General features: G+C 37.0%; 1 protein-coding gene across 5 annotated transcripts in view; it reads right to left on the minus strand.

Annotated features, from left to right (window-relative positions):
* The window catches only part of SASH1 (SAM and SH3 domain containing 1), a 421,695-nt gene that overhangs the window by 63,714 nt on the left and 342,672 nt on the right, over positions 1-15,309 (minus strand). For all 5 annotated transcript variants that reach the window (XM_053459413.1, XM_053459412.1, XM_053459410.1 and 2 more), the window contains exon 2: positions 7,179-7,307. In XM_053459413.1, the coding sequence (XP_053315388.1) occupies positions 7,179-7,307 (129 nt within the window). The remainder of the gene's footprint in view (positions 1-7,178; positions 7,308-15,309) is intronic.

The following is a 15,309-nucleotide window of genomic DNA, read 5'->3' on the forward strand; positions in this document are numbered from 1 at the left end:
TGGCAATAGCAAACACTGTTATTTTCAAACTGCAGACAGCAAGCTTTTTAAAATGCATAGAAAAATATTTTCATGGTTGGATGGGTTTATTTGAATATTTTAGCGAGACATGAGAAATAAAGCTTCTTGGGAAAACTGGGAAATGCGGTATTTTATAGCAGAAAACCATTGCTTCTAATCCTAAAAAAAAACATATATTGGAAATGAAATAAGGGCGATAAGCCATCAGATCCATTCTATGTCTGCTTCACGTTTTTATTAATGTGCGCAGTTCAATAAAAAAAAAAAAAGACAAATCGATATTTTTAAAAATAAGTATTTGAAAAAAGGGAACTCTATAAAAATAAATTTTACATCTTGGATGTATCAATCTGTTTTGCATTTTCTATAACCTATTTTGCAAATGCTATACAACATTTTGTAGATTTTATACCACATCCAAAAGTTGTTAATTAATATATTTACTTAACATTGAATTGAGTGAATTTTATGTCCCCATAAATGTTTGATATACTTGTTTGTATCTGTCCTTGCTTTCATGAATGTTATGTCTAGCGCAGTGTACCATTAGACACACACAAGCAACAAGCCAAAACATGATCTCTTGCTGCTAGCAGCTGAGGAAGCACAGGACGCATTTGATGTATAATAGAGAAACCGATAAAACTACCTATGTGGAAAATCGCTGCCAGCCATTTATAGCGTCAACTCATTCGCAATGTTTATATACCGGTACCTCCAAGCTCCAATGGGCGACAAGCAGTAATTAGGGTATCGTAGTACCCTTGCAAAACAAAATCATGGCGGTAAGGGTTTGTAAAGGTAGCTGAGAGATCCCTTTACAGTTTCATGGTATCCCTCTCGTAAATACATGGGGAAATTATGCTAAATCTCCCCATATGCATTTACACCCCCCAGGCTATTGGACACATGAGACACCTCCAGTAAGCTCTAATGCTGGATCACCAAACATCATGGAGATCTTTCCAATGCGTGGAACGCAATCCCATTGTTTCCTCCTTCAGACTGTGGAGGAGGCAGAGAGCTGCAACTTCTCCACAAGGTGTTTATTAAAACCTTCTAAAGAGTGCATATTGAATTACTAATGAAGCATGTTAATATGCATTTGGTTTGGCAAGCAATTTAGGATTTGAAGCTGTCCCTTTGATACTATTCAATCAATCAGACAACATAACAGAATGTGGTTATCTGTACTTGTGACGTGCACAATTTGAAGAAGACGTTTCTTACTAAAATATAATTTTGTCTAATCACATTCAATTCCTTGCAATGGATATATTATAAAATAAATATACTGCTGACACTTGTGGTCTGGTTCTTGAAATTTGTAATACATATTTCCTACTTACTGCCTCGACTACTAAGCAGGGCTGGGCTGCATATATAAAAAAAACATGCTATGGTGTTTCTTGGATATAAAAGGACAAACGGCACCACATTTTACATTTAGATGACTTCAATAAATGATTCACAAACATATACCTAGTCAGTTTATTGTAAAAGACCCATTTACAGTGTACATTTTTGAACACTGAATAATACGGAACAAAGATAAATATGTCTCTAAACGGAAAAATGTGAATAAAGACCTTGGTTTACGACATCTGGCTATCTTATATTGTGCTGACTGAGATATTGCATTGGAGGCTATAGAAAATGTTAAGGTCTGTTTGATGTGTTCAAGGGTAACAGGATAGCCTTTCGCATCGTGTCCAGTAATCCGAATAATGGGAATGTGTATCATTGTATGTAGTGTAAGTATTATTAATAATCCGAAGAACAAAGGTGTTTAGGCAGATCCTATTTGATTGCAGCACAGATGTTTGGCTCAAATATCCACACATTCCAGATATTTCAATAGCCATTTTTTTTTCACAACATGATGTGCGTAACACTGAGCCAGAAACCACAGAAAGGAATCCATTCTCGACGTTCCATTCTCTAGTATCAAGGGAGCATGGGCAAGATGCTGGTAGCGCTATTACTAACGCAAGTCTATATCAATGCCGCTTCGATAGACCTCCTAGGAAGTTTTCTTTCCAATACTCATTGCACACATATGGAAAAAATCTGTAGCACACAAACTGATCCTGTGATATAACATGATTTGACTCAATCCTAAAATCACAACCTTGTAAGTTCTAGACATGCCTGGTCCTTATATGCAGATGGCATTACTAGTAGACATGTTGCAGCCGTGAGGTTGACTTCTCTTTACCTGTCATCTCTAAACTATCTTTGAAAATCATACAAATGGTTTGGCACACACAGATGAGTGGCCAGCTCTAATGTTGCCAGGAGAATATTATAGAAATCACTGTAAATTTACATTTGGGATTTCTCTATGTCTCATCCAATCAACATCATGATATTATTAACATTTGGAGCTCCCGAGGGTTGGACATTAAGGGTGTAATCAGCTACCGAGCAATGTGCCGACTAAATTAATGACTGGCAAATTATATCCCGATATTATCATGACATGTAACCTTCTGTTCTTGTTCACCAGTAGCAATATTGTTTAGTCTTTGCCTTAAGATGATAAGGGAAGTCTCACGGGGAAAAGAATGCCTTCCTGAGCACTAAATAGCGTGCTGTGTACAGAAAGGTAGGTTAGCACAAAAACCTGGTTTTATCTGATCTTGATCTCCCTTGTAATTTGCCCACTGAGCAGCAGCCCACCTACAGTTTTGCCTAGTCAGGCCCTAGGCCAAAGTGTTGCTTATCACAGTACTCGGATAATAAGCCATACAGTCACCAACGTATTTTTCTTTGACATACATCTGAACACAACTCAAAAGGTGACTCCCTGCTGGCTGCAAAGGTTTGTTCTATAACATATAAAATTAAATTACTCACAGGAACCCGTGGGTCACTTTCCCCCACCTGTCTGCATCTGGCGGAGGGAACGACCACCCTCCTATTGTATGTTTAGACCGATAACTGTTTATCTTTCCATAGATGTGGTTGTGAGTTGCGGCAGGAGATCAGCTATGTGATTAGGACTTTGATTTGGTATACAATCTGCCGAAAAAGCTATTTTGTAGGCAATCTGTTCTTTCTAAGAAGTGTCATGCATGCACTACAAGATGTGCAATTAAAAATAATTCTGTTGCTGAAAAGCTAATACAACCAAAAATGGTGCTGATTGCTCGAATCGGGAAAACCTCATGCAGCGATATAACCCATTAAATATCTAGTTGAACAAACCACATGCTGGGTAAGTGTGTGCAAGAGCGGAAGAAACACATTATCGAAAGCACATTACTGGATACCTACATATTGCTATTATCTTCTTTTGTCGGAAAAAAACAAACTGTTTATGTGTTTAGAAAAGAAAAAGGAAAAGGCTGCACCTATCTCGTAATGAACTATAATCTCCAAATAACAAGGTGTTTGTGATATTAAAATTAATTTGGGATGCCCTAGTTCTCCTGCAAAACAACACAAATTGCTCAGGAAAGCATTTCAAAGCCAAATAATATTTTATATGTACTAAACTTTTTTTCCTGTACAGCAAACCAACACCAGATTAAGACATCATAGGGTCCAAGACCCCAATAAGAGCTCCTATGCGTTTCACATGCAGTTAGCTCTCAATAGCATAGGCGCTGCTCCTAGGGCTTTAGTCACTAAGTAAGTTGTGGAAGAATGAAACAGTTAACTCACTCAAATTAAGTATGTATTGCTACACATAAGCAAACTACTTTTAAACCCCTAACTATATATCGTGAAGGGCCAAACTCAATAAGTTTTTCTTGTCAAAAGAGCTAGGTTAGCCATGGATAATCCTTAATACACATGTGGTCAGGGATATCTGTGAAATGTACAGCGAGGACTGACACAATTGCTATGACAAAAGTATAAAACAAATTGTAAATACCCTTCCTAGAGGGGGAGCTATAAGGACTAATATAAACTGGCAGCAAGAAACCCTTTAAAACAGGTTCTGATTCTGATTATTGGAGATGTTTTCCAGTTTCCTTAAAGGAATAGTCAAATAGCTGGGAATTTTACTCAGTGACCTGGTGCTGCTTCCCTAGGACTCTAGGTTAGTTTCTTTAAACTCTGGACAGAGGAGATATGACTACTCCTTGCCCTGCTTATTAGCTACATTTTTCCCTCCCACTCACCCCCCACTCAAGTCTATTTGGGGTTAGCACGCCTGGCAAGTCCCACCTCCCGAACAAAGCCACATCCCCAAACAATGGAGAGCTCCAGATAGCTTAGCCTGTGAAGCTCCCAGGTATGGATATTCATGGACTGTTTTTCTTCTCAGTAACACAATTGGTGTTCTTCACCAATTTCCTTAGTTTAGATAAACAAGTATACAGATAAGTGTCTGCCCACCAACTAAATTAAAAATATGGCTCAATGCTCATTCCTATGTAAGACTCTAAGACCACCAAGACAAATATATCTCCAAAAATCAGAATCAGAACCTGTTTTAAAGGGTTTCTTGCTGCCAGTTTATATTAGTCATTATAACTCCCACTATATTATATACCTTCAAAAGGGGCCTTGATATTTTCTTAGAAAGGCATGATATACAGGGTTATAAATAGAATTAATATTTTAGAGCTTCTTGATCCATGGAGAAATCCAATTGCCTCTTGGAGTCAAGAAGGAATTTTTTTCCCCTGATGGCAGAATTCGAAGTAGCTTAATTAGGGTTTTTTTGCCTTCTTTTGGATCAAGAATAGGAAGGTTAGGTAGAAGGGTTGAACTTGATGGACTTAGGTCTTTTTTCAACCTTATGGACTATGTAACTATCTCTACAGGGACACTTTGTAGTATGACCATGGTGGTTAGAGACAGGGATGTTAAAATACAATAAGCAAGATGAGTATGGGCTACTCACTTAAATGGTTTCTGTAACGACCGAAGAAAAGCTGAAAAACAGATATTTACAAAAAAAAAAATAGGAGCCTGATTTCAGAGTAATTACTTTATAATTGTATTAAGCCTCATTGGGCTTGATTTGTTAGAATTACATAGCCAGAAAAACAACAGCTGTTTGATGCTCTTCACTCTGGAATAGGAGTGTTAAAGAAGACACTTTATAACATCAATAAAAGTGAACGTGATCTATGGTGCAGCTACTAGTAAAGTCTGTTACTCATCAAACACAGATTTTGTCATCTAAATTTCTTGGCAACTCAGACATAAGTTAACGGAAATCATGCCAAGCTCAGGATGCACAGCTCAGACAACAAACAATCCATGAACCCATCTGAGTTCAAACCAACCAATGCTAAACGACAGCTGAATGCAAGTAGCAAATACGGAGATAACAAATAAGGAGAGTTTTAGCCCAGTCAACCTTAGTAAACATTTGAATTGCTAATAGCGATTATTATAAAATGACAACTTAATGAGTACTTTAATACAAAATACAGAAAAAAATAACAGCACATACAACTGCTTTTCCAGTACATACTTCTGAGCTGCAGCTGCCCTTTTCCGCCAACTGATTGCCACTGATTGGCTGCTTGAAGTATCTACAATCATCTTTGAGTTGGTGTCACTTTAATTTATTTACTTTTAAGGTTCATGTGCTGGCTGGGTTCATGTTGTATGTGTAAAGCCTATGTTTCCTACACATATATAAGGGCAAAACTAGGTTTTCATACTTTTTTACTAAAGTGCTCGTGTTTTTGTTATTTATCACTGAATGGCCAGAAAACCACAACAGCCGATTACTTAATGAACAACTGGAAGGCCAGACTCATGTAGTTATGATGTGGTTATGGTGACCTTAAGGACGTAATCTGCCACTGGAGCAGTAATAAGGGTATGCATGCAGTGCTTTTGGCCTATGGGCCCCTGAGCATTTGCTTTGGTTACACAAATTTAACGCCATATAGTGTTTTGGCGTTATGGCTTTAATAGTCATATGTGCTCTAAATTATGTCTCAAATTGCTTTAATAAATATGCAAACATAAATGCAAAGCTGGTTACACGCTAAGCAAATTGCATAGGAGACCTGAGTTAGCAAGTTTTATTTGGCAGAGAGCATACTAACAATGTTGAAATACTGTGAACAATATAATAAACAGGCATACATAACAGCTCAGAAACAGCTTACAGTTTAGTAACAATTCTCTGTGAAATATTTACAACTGGCATTGCATATAATAAGTGTATCTATAAATATAACACTCTGGGTCATTGATATGACCTATTAGTTAATGCAGCATGTATATATATATATATATATATATACACCGTGTAATGGACTTAGGGTGACAAATTGTATGGGTAATCATGATTCAACCTAATTAGGAACATAATTTCCATTTATTAAGCTGCCAATAAGGACAGCATTTCTAAAGCATTTTGGAAGTTAAAATAATAAAATAGATACCAAAATATAATTAGGTCTATAGAAGGTACACTGGGAAAACATGCAAATTATAGCCTAATAAGTGAGAAGAGAAACATTTAATTGCAGGCGATTTAATACTAAATATTCCTATATCATGTTACAGATATAAAGTTAACTTGTCAATTGAATTTACAGCCCTGTTATTCTGCACCTAAAGAGCACAACGTTATGTGAACAACAGAAAACTTCCAAGCAAAATCACTTGCTATATGCTATTAAGCTAAGAATAAATCAGCCTCTCACTATCTTGATTTATGGACTTCTTTTATTTTCACTTATCCTTTACTCGGCCTCTGCTCTGCCTGAAGCACTGTCCTGGGCTTCCAAATGTGAAATAAAAGCAATTGAACAGACTGTGAGAACAAATCATCCCAAAAACCAACAGAAGCTTAATTACAATTCCAGTGCGTTTGAACAATTCCTCAGCTTTACTCTTAAGGGTTCAGCCACAATCAGGAACTGAATGGCAATAGAGCAACACGCAAGAGGCAGGTCAACCCGGCCGTATGAGTAAGCTAGAGCACATATATAAATCTAACTTCTGTAAACTGGAGATATTTATATATATTTCCCTCTGCCAATCAAAGCTCGGCCAGGTCATAACATCAAAAGACATCAATGAAAAGATGAAAGAAAATGTATACCGCAAATTATCACCACTCTCAATGCTTCGATTTACACTGAAATGATAAGTAAGGTCTGGGCCATAACGTTTGGCTCCCCTATGTAGGGAAAAGTTTAATTAAACTCATTACAGATTCATCATACCATTTCAAGCTCCTGAGAAACACGACGTTTGCGGAGTTCCTCCATCCTTTCACACACATCCGTAAAACAGGTATTGTAATAATCGGCGTACTGCTCAGCGAGGTCATCAATGTTCCCCAATGAACCATCCTACAAGAGAAAGGAAGGTAACAGTTATTGAGTGGAACATCACAGCCACTAAAACTTGCTTTTATTGAAAAAATATGTGGGCATCCACTAAGATTGGAAGAAAGATTGCTTTTGTCTTAAAAAATTAGAACCTTTCTTTACTGTTAGGGCAGTGAAACGTGAGTGCATTAAGGTTGCTTGAACATCACATGAAACAGGAGATGCCTACTGGAGATCTATTGTTCTTGTTCATGGGTGGTTTAAACTGTAATTTCCAAATTGAGGAAAATATAATTCTAAAACCTCAATAAAACAATTTTAATTCTGAATTGGCAGCTACAGGAAACAAAATGAAACTCCTTAAGGTTGGATGTTTCAAAGTGATAATATCCCTGAAGGCGTGAGGAACATATTGCATTAGATAGCATCTCATGTCCCTTTAGGCACGTAACAACCTGAACAAATAATTGCACCTATGTAGCCATGGCACTGGAAGCCAGGTTACCCATTAGGCATACTAGGTACGCAACTGGGGACCCTGAACCCTGGAAGTCTCCAGTGTCTTAATGGGTAAGCCAGCAGTGGCAATGTGGCAGTTGTGTGGCCATTGGTGGTACATAGCAGCAGTAACAATTCAGACTGTGATCTGGTATAAGAAATAAATCGTGGGACCTTTATTTTCCAGATAACGCGTGAAGATTGTTTTACATTGCTACAGTACAGATACGTTTTATTTTTGTCTATGCTACAGGGCAAATTAAGGTCCCTCCAGGCATTGCTGCACTACAGCTCCGATGCTCTTCACTGACCTAGCTTTGTAAATATTTTCAGAGACAGGTATTAAAGTTTATAATACACAAAGCTTATCACATAAATTATACATTCAGTAATCGGCTAATGGTTCCAAAGTCCACCAAGAAGCCATTCCTATTCATCTGCTGAAAAATAGACTAAACGTATGAAATAGTTTTAGTAACATAACAAATCATGTCAGTATCTTACTTGAAACCATTTTTTTGAGTACGGCCCTCATATTGCTATAGAAGTCAATAAAAAATTATAGAGCACCAACATGTTTTGTAGCACTATTACAAAACTTACATCTATTGCTGTTTTTTCAACTTTTTTGTTTTGATTTTTTTTTTTTATTACGGTAAGTACTTTTTAGTTCTGTAAGATTATTTAAAAATATAAACGAACACTTCCTACGAACGAATAAAGTTCTGTAACTTTAAACAGGACTCCAAAAAAAAACAAAAGACTAGACATAGCTGAAAATGTTTTTACGTGACTACATGCTTAACCTTGAACCGTCTTATATTCCTGTAAAGTCTCTGAAGTACAGTAACACACAGTAACACAAAAATACATTAAAGCACATGAAAAAATATGTTAAAGTGAAATAAGTAGTTAATTTTCACATGCTGGAAAGGTAAAGTGGCCAGTGTATTTCCAAATGATTCATAACATGCTATATTATTAATGATCTTATGTCTAACAATAACGGTAAACTCAAAAACCATTTTGACAGGAAATACAGTTACTATCCCTTTTTTAAACAAAGGATTTATTCAGTCCCCGGATCCTGTAAATTTGCTGCTTGAGTACTAGACAGAAAGTGAGAATGACATAATTGAAATGGAAAAATCATAATTTTCTTGCTTTTAGGCATTCCGCTTTTAACAGAAGACCCCTAACTAAAAAATAAAATTAAGCAAATATATGACATATTGTAGCAAAACTCCTTCTACGAAACCTATTTTTCCATTAATGACTAAATCCAGAATGTGGGTTTGCCTTCTCAAAGAAGAATCCATAATACCAAGTTATATCAAGATGATTTTGTAGTGCAGTACAGCTTAATCTGACATCGCCTGACTAGGCCTAAGGTGGCAGTTCCACAGGGGTGACAGCTCCACGGCAGGAAAGCCGCGGGGATGATCACCATATTGACCACAGTTGCTTGATGACACAGTTACAAGGACTGTGCTCATAGACCTGACTCCTTAAGAGCGGATGCCCTGTGATATGATGTCATATCCTGAAGCTAAGCAGCAAGGACATCACAGGGAGCAGCTAGTAGGTTCCTCTGGCTCATACCAGCGGCAGTGCCCAGGGTAAAGACATTACTGATGGCAGGTTAAGAAGCCATGAAGATGCAATGTCTGGTTTAGGCTTTATAAGGGAGGTTGACACTCTCAAAGGTTTGTCCTAAAAACTATTAGTCCAATAAAAAGTCTTACAAAAAACTGCGATATAGTTGTCTAAAATAATGTTTGCCAACCATGAAGCTGAGGTCAGTTTTTATTATGTAAAACTAACAATTTAAGTATTCTCTTGAGGAAGTTTTGTAAAATCAACATTGACCTGTATGGTAGAAAATTCACTAAATATTTCCAGCTGGGTACAGTATAAATACTGTAGCTTTTTTCCCCCCAAGCAGTTTATGGCCTATATAATGCATTATGTATTCCCATCAGCATACCCATTTCATTAAGCAGGATGTTTAGGGTCAATGGGAGTTAAGCATTCATTAATCCAGAGCCAGAGGGCACAAGACAGCTAAGGGAGGACATTTATCTCTATTAGCAGATTCCAAGTCTATAATCCAACACGTTATTTGCAGCAGTTGTCATATTAAAAGTGAACACATGAAGATAATTGAAAGAACGTATGCAGAAGAAGGCCAGATGACATCGTTGTTTTTAGTTCTCACCCACCACATGATCTGATACAAAAGCACTGAACCAGAGCAGAACCCGGTGAACATGAAAAGAAGAGGTCTAAAGGGTGCTTCAATTTACAAGTCTGCATATAAAAGCATTTCATTGTTGAACATTTCAGTCCGGATAATAACATAAAAATAACCAAGTGTTCCGAAATCATTTATATTCAATTGGAATTAAGATGCGAAATCACAATTGAAGGTTGAAAGCAGAATACTATAATGAGGGTGTTTATATAATGGTCAAAACACCTGTGGAAAATATAAAGTGATTTACACGGTGAAAACTACTGAAAATTCCATTTGCTAAATAACTTCCAGATAGCATTGCTGCTAAAGTTAATAAATTCATCAATGTTTACATTTCAGTTTGCTAAGCTTGGCCCTATGTCCTTAAAGTAAATTGAATTATTTTAATGTCATCTAAAGCATTCACCCCATCAATCAACAGATAAAAAGTGATAATTCAATGACAATATTCTATTTACTAATCCATAAGGCTTCCCACACTTCACTGGAATACACAAGGGTGCATATTATCATATAACAGCCCATGCTGATGGACTCTGATCTATTGCTGCAATAATGTGGAAGCTTAACCCTCGCATATAACAATAAAATAAACATCTTCTTATGCCACATAGAAAATACACACGTTTTATTTTATTACAATGCAAGCCAGAAGTACAGAATAACTTACATAACCCGGTTGCACTAAGGCTGACACACACATCTGGATAAACATATTTTTATTAATATATGTCTACCCGTTCATCTTTTTTTCTAGATCAGGGTGCATCGAACTCCAGACCTTAAAGAGGGAGTATTTTCAAAAGGATTGTGCTGTTTTCTTTTTTAAATATATTTTAAGTTTTGGTATAATATGTTTTCAGACAGCTGCATGTAAGTCATTTGTATGTGTTCTAACTCATCTTAGTCGAATCTACCCTGACTCCTTATCATATTGATAAAAAAGAGGCAGAATATTATTCACTCAAGCTGCACTCTCGCTAAGCAGGACTTCATTGCCATTGCGATACAGAATCAGCTCAGTTTCGTGTCTCAATGGCAGACTCCAGGTCTGCAGATGAAGCATGTGCTCAAGCTGTGAAACTCCAAATCCTAACCCTTATCAGACTTGCAACCATCAACTCCTGGTTTGATTCCACTCCCCTACATGGTATATTTCTGATAAAACTGGTAGTCATAGAATATCAGAACAAAATATGACAGAATTTGAGTGTCGGTACTTTAACAGAGAACAGACAGAGACAAGTATAGAGAACACATAGCTTCCTGCGATATTTTATCCATATGGTATCTCTCTTTCATTTCTTCCAGATGTTTTGCATACAAAAGTTTATCAGAAATATCACGTTCTTAAAAAAGCTATATTTTTCAACATAAAACATTATTTTATTGTTAGCTCCAATGGGTGAACTAAACAATGTTGGACTTGCATAGGTTAATTAGTTAAATATGTACTAAGCTTCTCAAATTAGCACATACTACAGTGCATTTCTGTTGTTAGTAATAAGCAACAGTTGCACAGCTGGGTAGCTACATGTTTAATCAATCTTCACATAAATTTCCAATACATCTGCTTTCTGTTGTTAATCACCTTGGCAGCATGTTCTGTCTACCTGGTTGCTGTTCACATGTGAACTCTAACGCCAACTAAGACATTAAAAAGCCAACCCTATGAGTATTTGTTGGTGATTCTATACCAACCACAACAGATTTTGCGATGGTCTACCTTTCCTGAGTCATATTATCCGGTTACTGATGGTTTTCACTGCGCTGACAACACTGATCACAACCTTTATATATATGCCAACCACTTGCCAACATGTTTTCTTTTGGGGGGGGGGTGATTGGAAAAGTTCTATCTTGAATCATACAAGTACAACTAAAAAAACAATTAAACACTCCCCCCCACTCAGGCTAGAATAACAGCAGTATACATTGTTTACTAGTATGAATTTAGTAAAAATAAGAATAGTTTTTTCCATATGCATTCTTCAGCTGGAGATGGAGATGTTTTGCCGATTATTTGTTAAGATGAATTAAAGTTAAAGAATAAACTTAAAGACTAATAACCTTTCTACTGCTGAAATGACACACTGAGATATGCTTTGTTCATATAATAACAAACTGTACTTCAATCAATGATGCAATCATAACAGCGAAGAACAATTTGTATAGAACAAATTCAAACAAGTGGATTTTGGAGAAACGAAGAGACACCGAATATTCTGATGCATGGGGAAACTCAATGAAACAGGATTAGGGCGAAGACCTCAATTGGATTTTCAAAGAGTCTGGAGCAGTATTGCATGTTTCAAGTTCAATCCGAGTTTAGATTTATTTGAAAACAAACAAAATCCATATCCATCAAACGAAACATGTCATGTCAAAGACGACTAGCCCTTCCTTAGACCCTTGCTGCTTCCTCGTGTTCAAAGCTTTAAATAACAGGGGAAATGACTAAAATCGCTGGTGGCAAAAATCCATTTTTACTTCATGTATTAGCGTCAGAACGAAATGCTTTCCTGTACTCCCGCTGAAGAGAATGTGTGTAATAAACTAGTACATTTACAGTTCTTTAACACACCCAGTTTAGGATTTCCTCAGGAAATATGCTTTTTCTTCCACAGTACTGCATTACTAGCTGCACAAAAGGAAACCATACTTTGCCTGGTCTTTTTGGGTCAAGTGAAAACCTTAAAAAATTCCCTAAAATTCCAGAAATAAATGACACTAAATATATACATGCATAATTATGGATTTATATAAACACATACTGACACCATAAGAACTGTAATGCATTTGCGTGGTCCTGGTCCATTTGCCCCTTTTCCCACCCCCAGCTAAATGGCCTTCAGGAGATGGCTGCTGAAACCCTAAAGAAATCCCTACAGCCAGAGCCGGCCTTAAGTGTTCTGGCGCCCTGTGCGGACTACTCCTGTGGCGCCCCCCCATCCCAAAAAAGGAAAAAAAATCTTGTCACAAAACTCCCCTTTCTCACTATCTACCACCTCTGCCCCTTCTCACTGCCTCCCCCCCCCTCTGCCCCATCTCACTGCGCCAAGTAGTTATTACTTTAGGTAGAAAAACAGGGGAATTTGCCCAAGGTTTTGCATGGGTGTCCTTAATTCTGTGTTTTCCCTGTGAAAGTAGCCTGCAGTAAATCAACTTTTGACTATACATCAGCTTCGCCATACACTGACTTAACCTGTGCAGTGTTCTGACGATCCCAAGGAGGCTTCAGGTCAAGGTTCACAAATAGTGGAGGATTATGCTAGGTGGTTGCTCTCGTGAAATATGATAAAGTAACTATTATAAAGGTTTAAGCAAAAAAAATTATAGGGAAAATGGTAGTAGACATTTGGCCTTGGGACGTTGGTTCAAGGCTGTTTACAAAATATAAATTCTCAGACTTTTCTTTGTGTCCATCTACAATGACAATGGCTCGTGTTGTTCTAACTAACCCCTAGCTCCCACGTCCTTAACGAGCACTGCTTGCTATGATTTGCCTCCAAAAGAACAAAGAGGACTGTGCATCACAAGTCTGCTCCAAGCTACAAGTGTCATCATTTGTCCCACAAGCAACAAAATAATAGATGTCGCGCAGGCCTTACGGAAACGAGATGACTTACATACAGGTTCACAAATCAAATGGGAGGTTAACTGGCTTTCAGTCGAACTCCAGGTAACGCTACATAAAGTTCATTAAAAGAAAGCAGGATTAGTGTCAAAAACAATTCAAAGTGAAGTTCAGTATACTGAGGATTGGGTTAGATGTTAAAAAAGCTATCCTTGTTTTGGGGCATACTCTTTTTTTAAAGGTTAACATGTATTAACTAATTTTCTCATTTTACAGAAAATATATATTTTATTTAAGTTAAATAAAAAATAATTAATTAACCTCCTTAACCTCCTTCACCTTTAACGACTTTGTCATACTATACTTATTGTAGACCCATTTTGAAAAGCTATAAAGAACGCAATATGTTAAGGGTGCTGTTCCTCTTGCTCATTGAATAATTTCACTTTAAAACGATTTACTTTGATTGTATAATTGGCTTCCCGCTCAACGAGCAATCCAACAGCTGAAATAACACCTTCTTGGTTATAAATCAAAACAACATTTTAATGCACCACGGATAAACAGACTGTGTGTTGCCCCGTGTATATGTATATGTCTGCTTTTTTCTCGACAGCTTTTCTCAAGAAAGTTTACCTCTCGTTTATTGAAGTCGGGAAGGTTCCCACAGACAGAACCCTATCAATTACTATGCTTTCAACGCCAATGCAAAATAAACCAATGAGCCTAATTAGAAAAACAGGAGGCTGGCATTTTTTTAGAGAGTATCTATGGTTTCTGGGTCACATTCTGAAGCATGCTTAGTAATGAAAGGATGAAAGAAAAGGTAAAAATAAATAAATCTTATCTCGTATATAACATCATGTCTGCACCGGTACCTTTTTAATTTGAAAAAAATAATTGCAATGACAAAAAATGAGCAGGCAACCACTGGTGGTAGGGTTCTCTCACTGATCTATCTATTCAATATGCAGGGCTAACTGGGCCCTCCATGCAACACAATGCATTCTGGCTGGCCCTTCATAATATTATAGTGACGTTTTCAAGACAAAAAGTTTTAGAGTGTCCCTCAACCCATCCTTCTGTAGCTGCCCTCGGTGTTATTTAGTTCTGATTAGTTGTAAGTGACATTTCATTGAGGTGTTTCCATGACATTATATATAAAATAATTACTAGTACCATAATATTGAAAGCATCCAGTTGCTTGAAAGTATTGGTCCTAAAATCTTTGTTAATCTCTTTGTGCTAACTTCTGCAAGTAAACGGTAAAGGGTGCTATTTAAACCGCTTATTTCACATAGCACTGACAACAGAAAGCAAGTACCCCTAATTATGGACACTATAGTGGGAAAGGAGACAGAGTTTTAACTCTCCGAGGGCAGGATCAATGTTATGCTTAGAACCTTTGCAATTGTCAATCCAAAGGGTTAATTTTACCAAACTAAACAAATGCTGATGAATTTCCGATATAGCTGCAAACCTCCAGCACTCATAATATGACATAAAATTGCATTAACCAGAATCAATAGATTACATTTTAGAGAAAAATGTACTCCCGTGGCTATGAAACATGTGGTAAGGAACATAACAAAAAGAGAAAAACATAAAAAAGTCCCATAGGTTTTTCCAAAATTAGACCCGTAGTCATCTAGAGAAGACGTTAAAAAGACCCCTAGAAAGATGAAGACTAG

Source organism: Spea bombifrons, chromosome 3, assembly GCF_027358695.1.
Source record: "Spea bombifrons isolate aSpeBom1 chromosome 3, aSpeBom1.2.pri, whole genome shotgun sequence".
NCBI lineage: Eukaryota > Metazoa > Chordata > Amphibia > Anura > Pelobatidae > Spea > Spea bombifrons.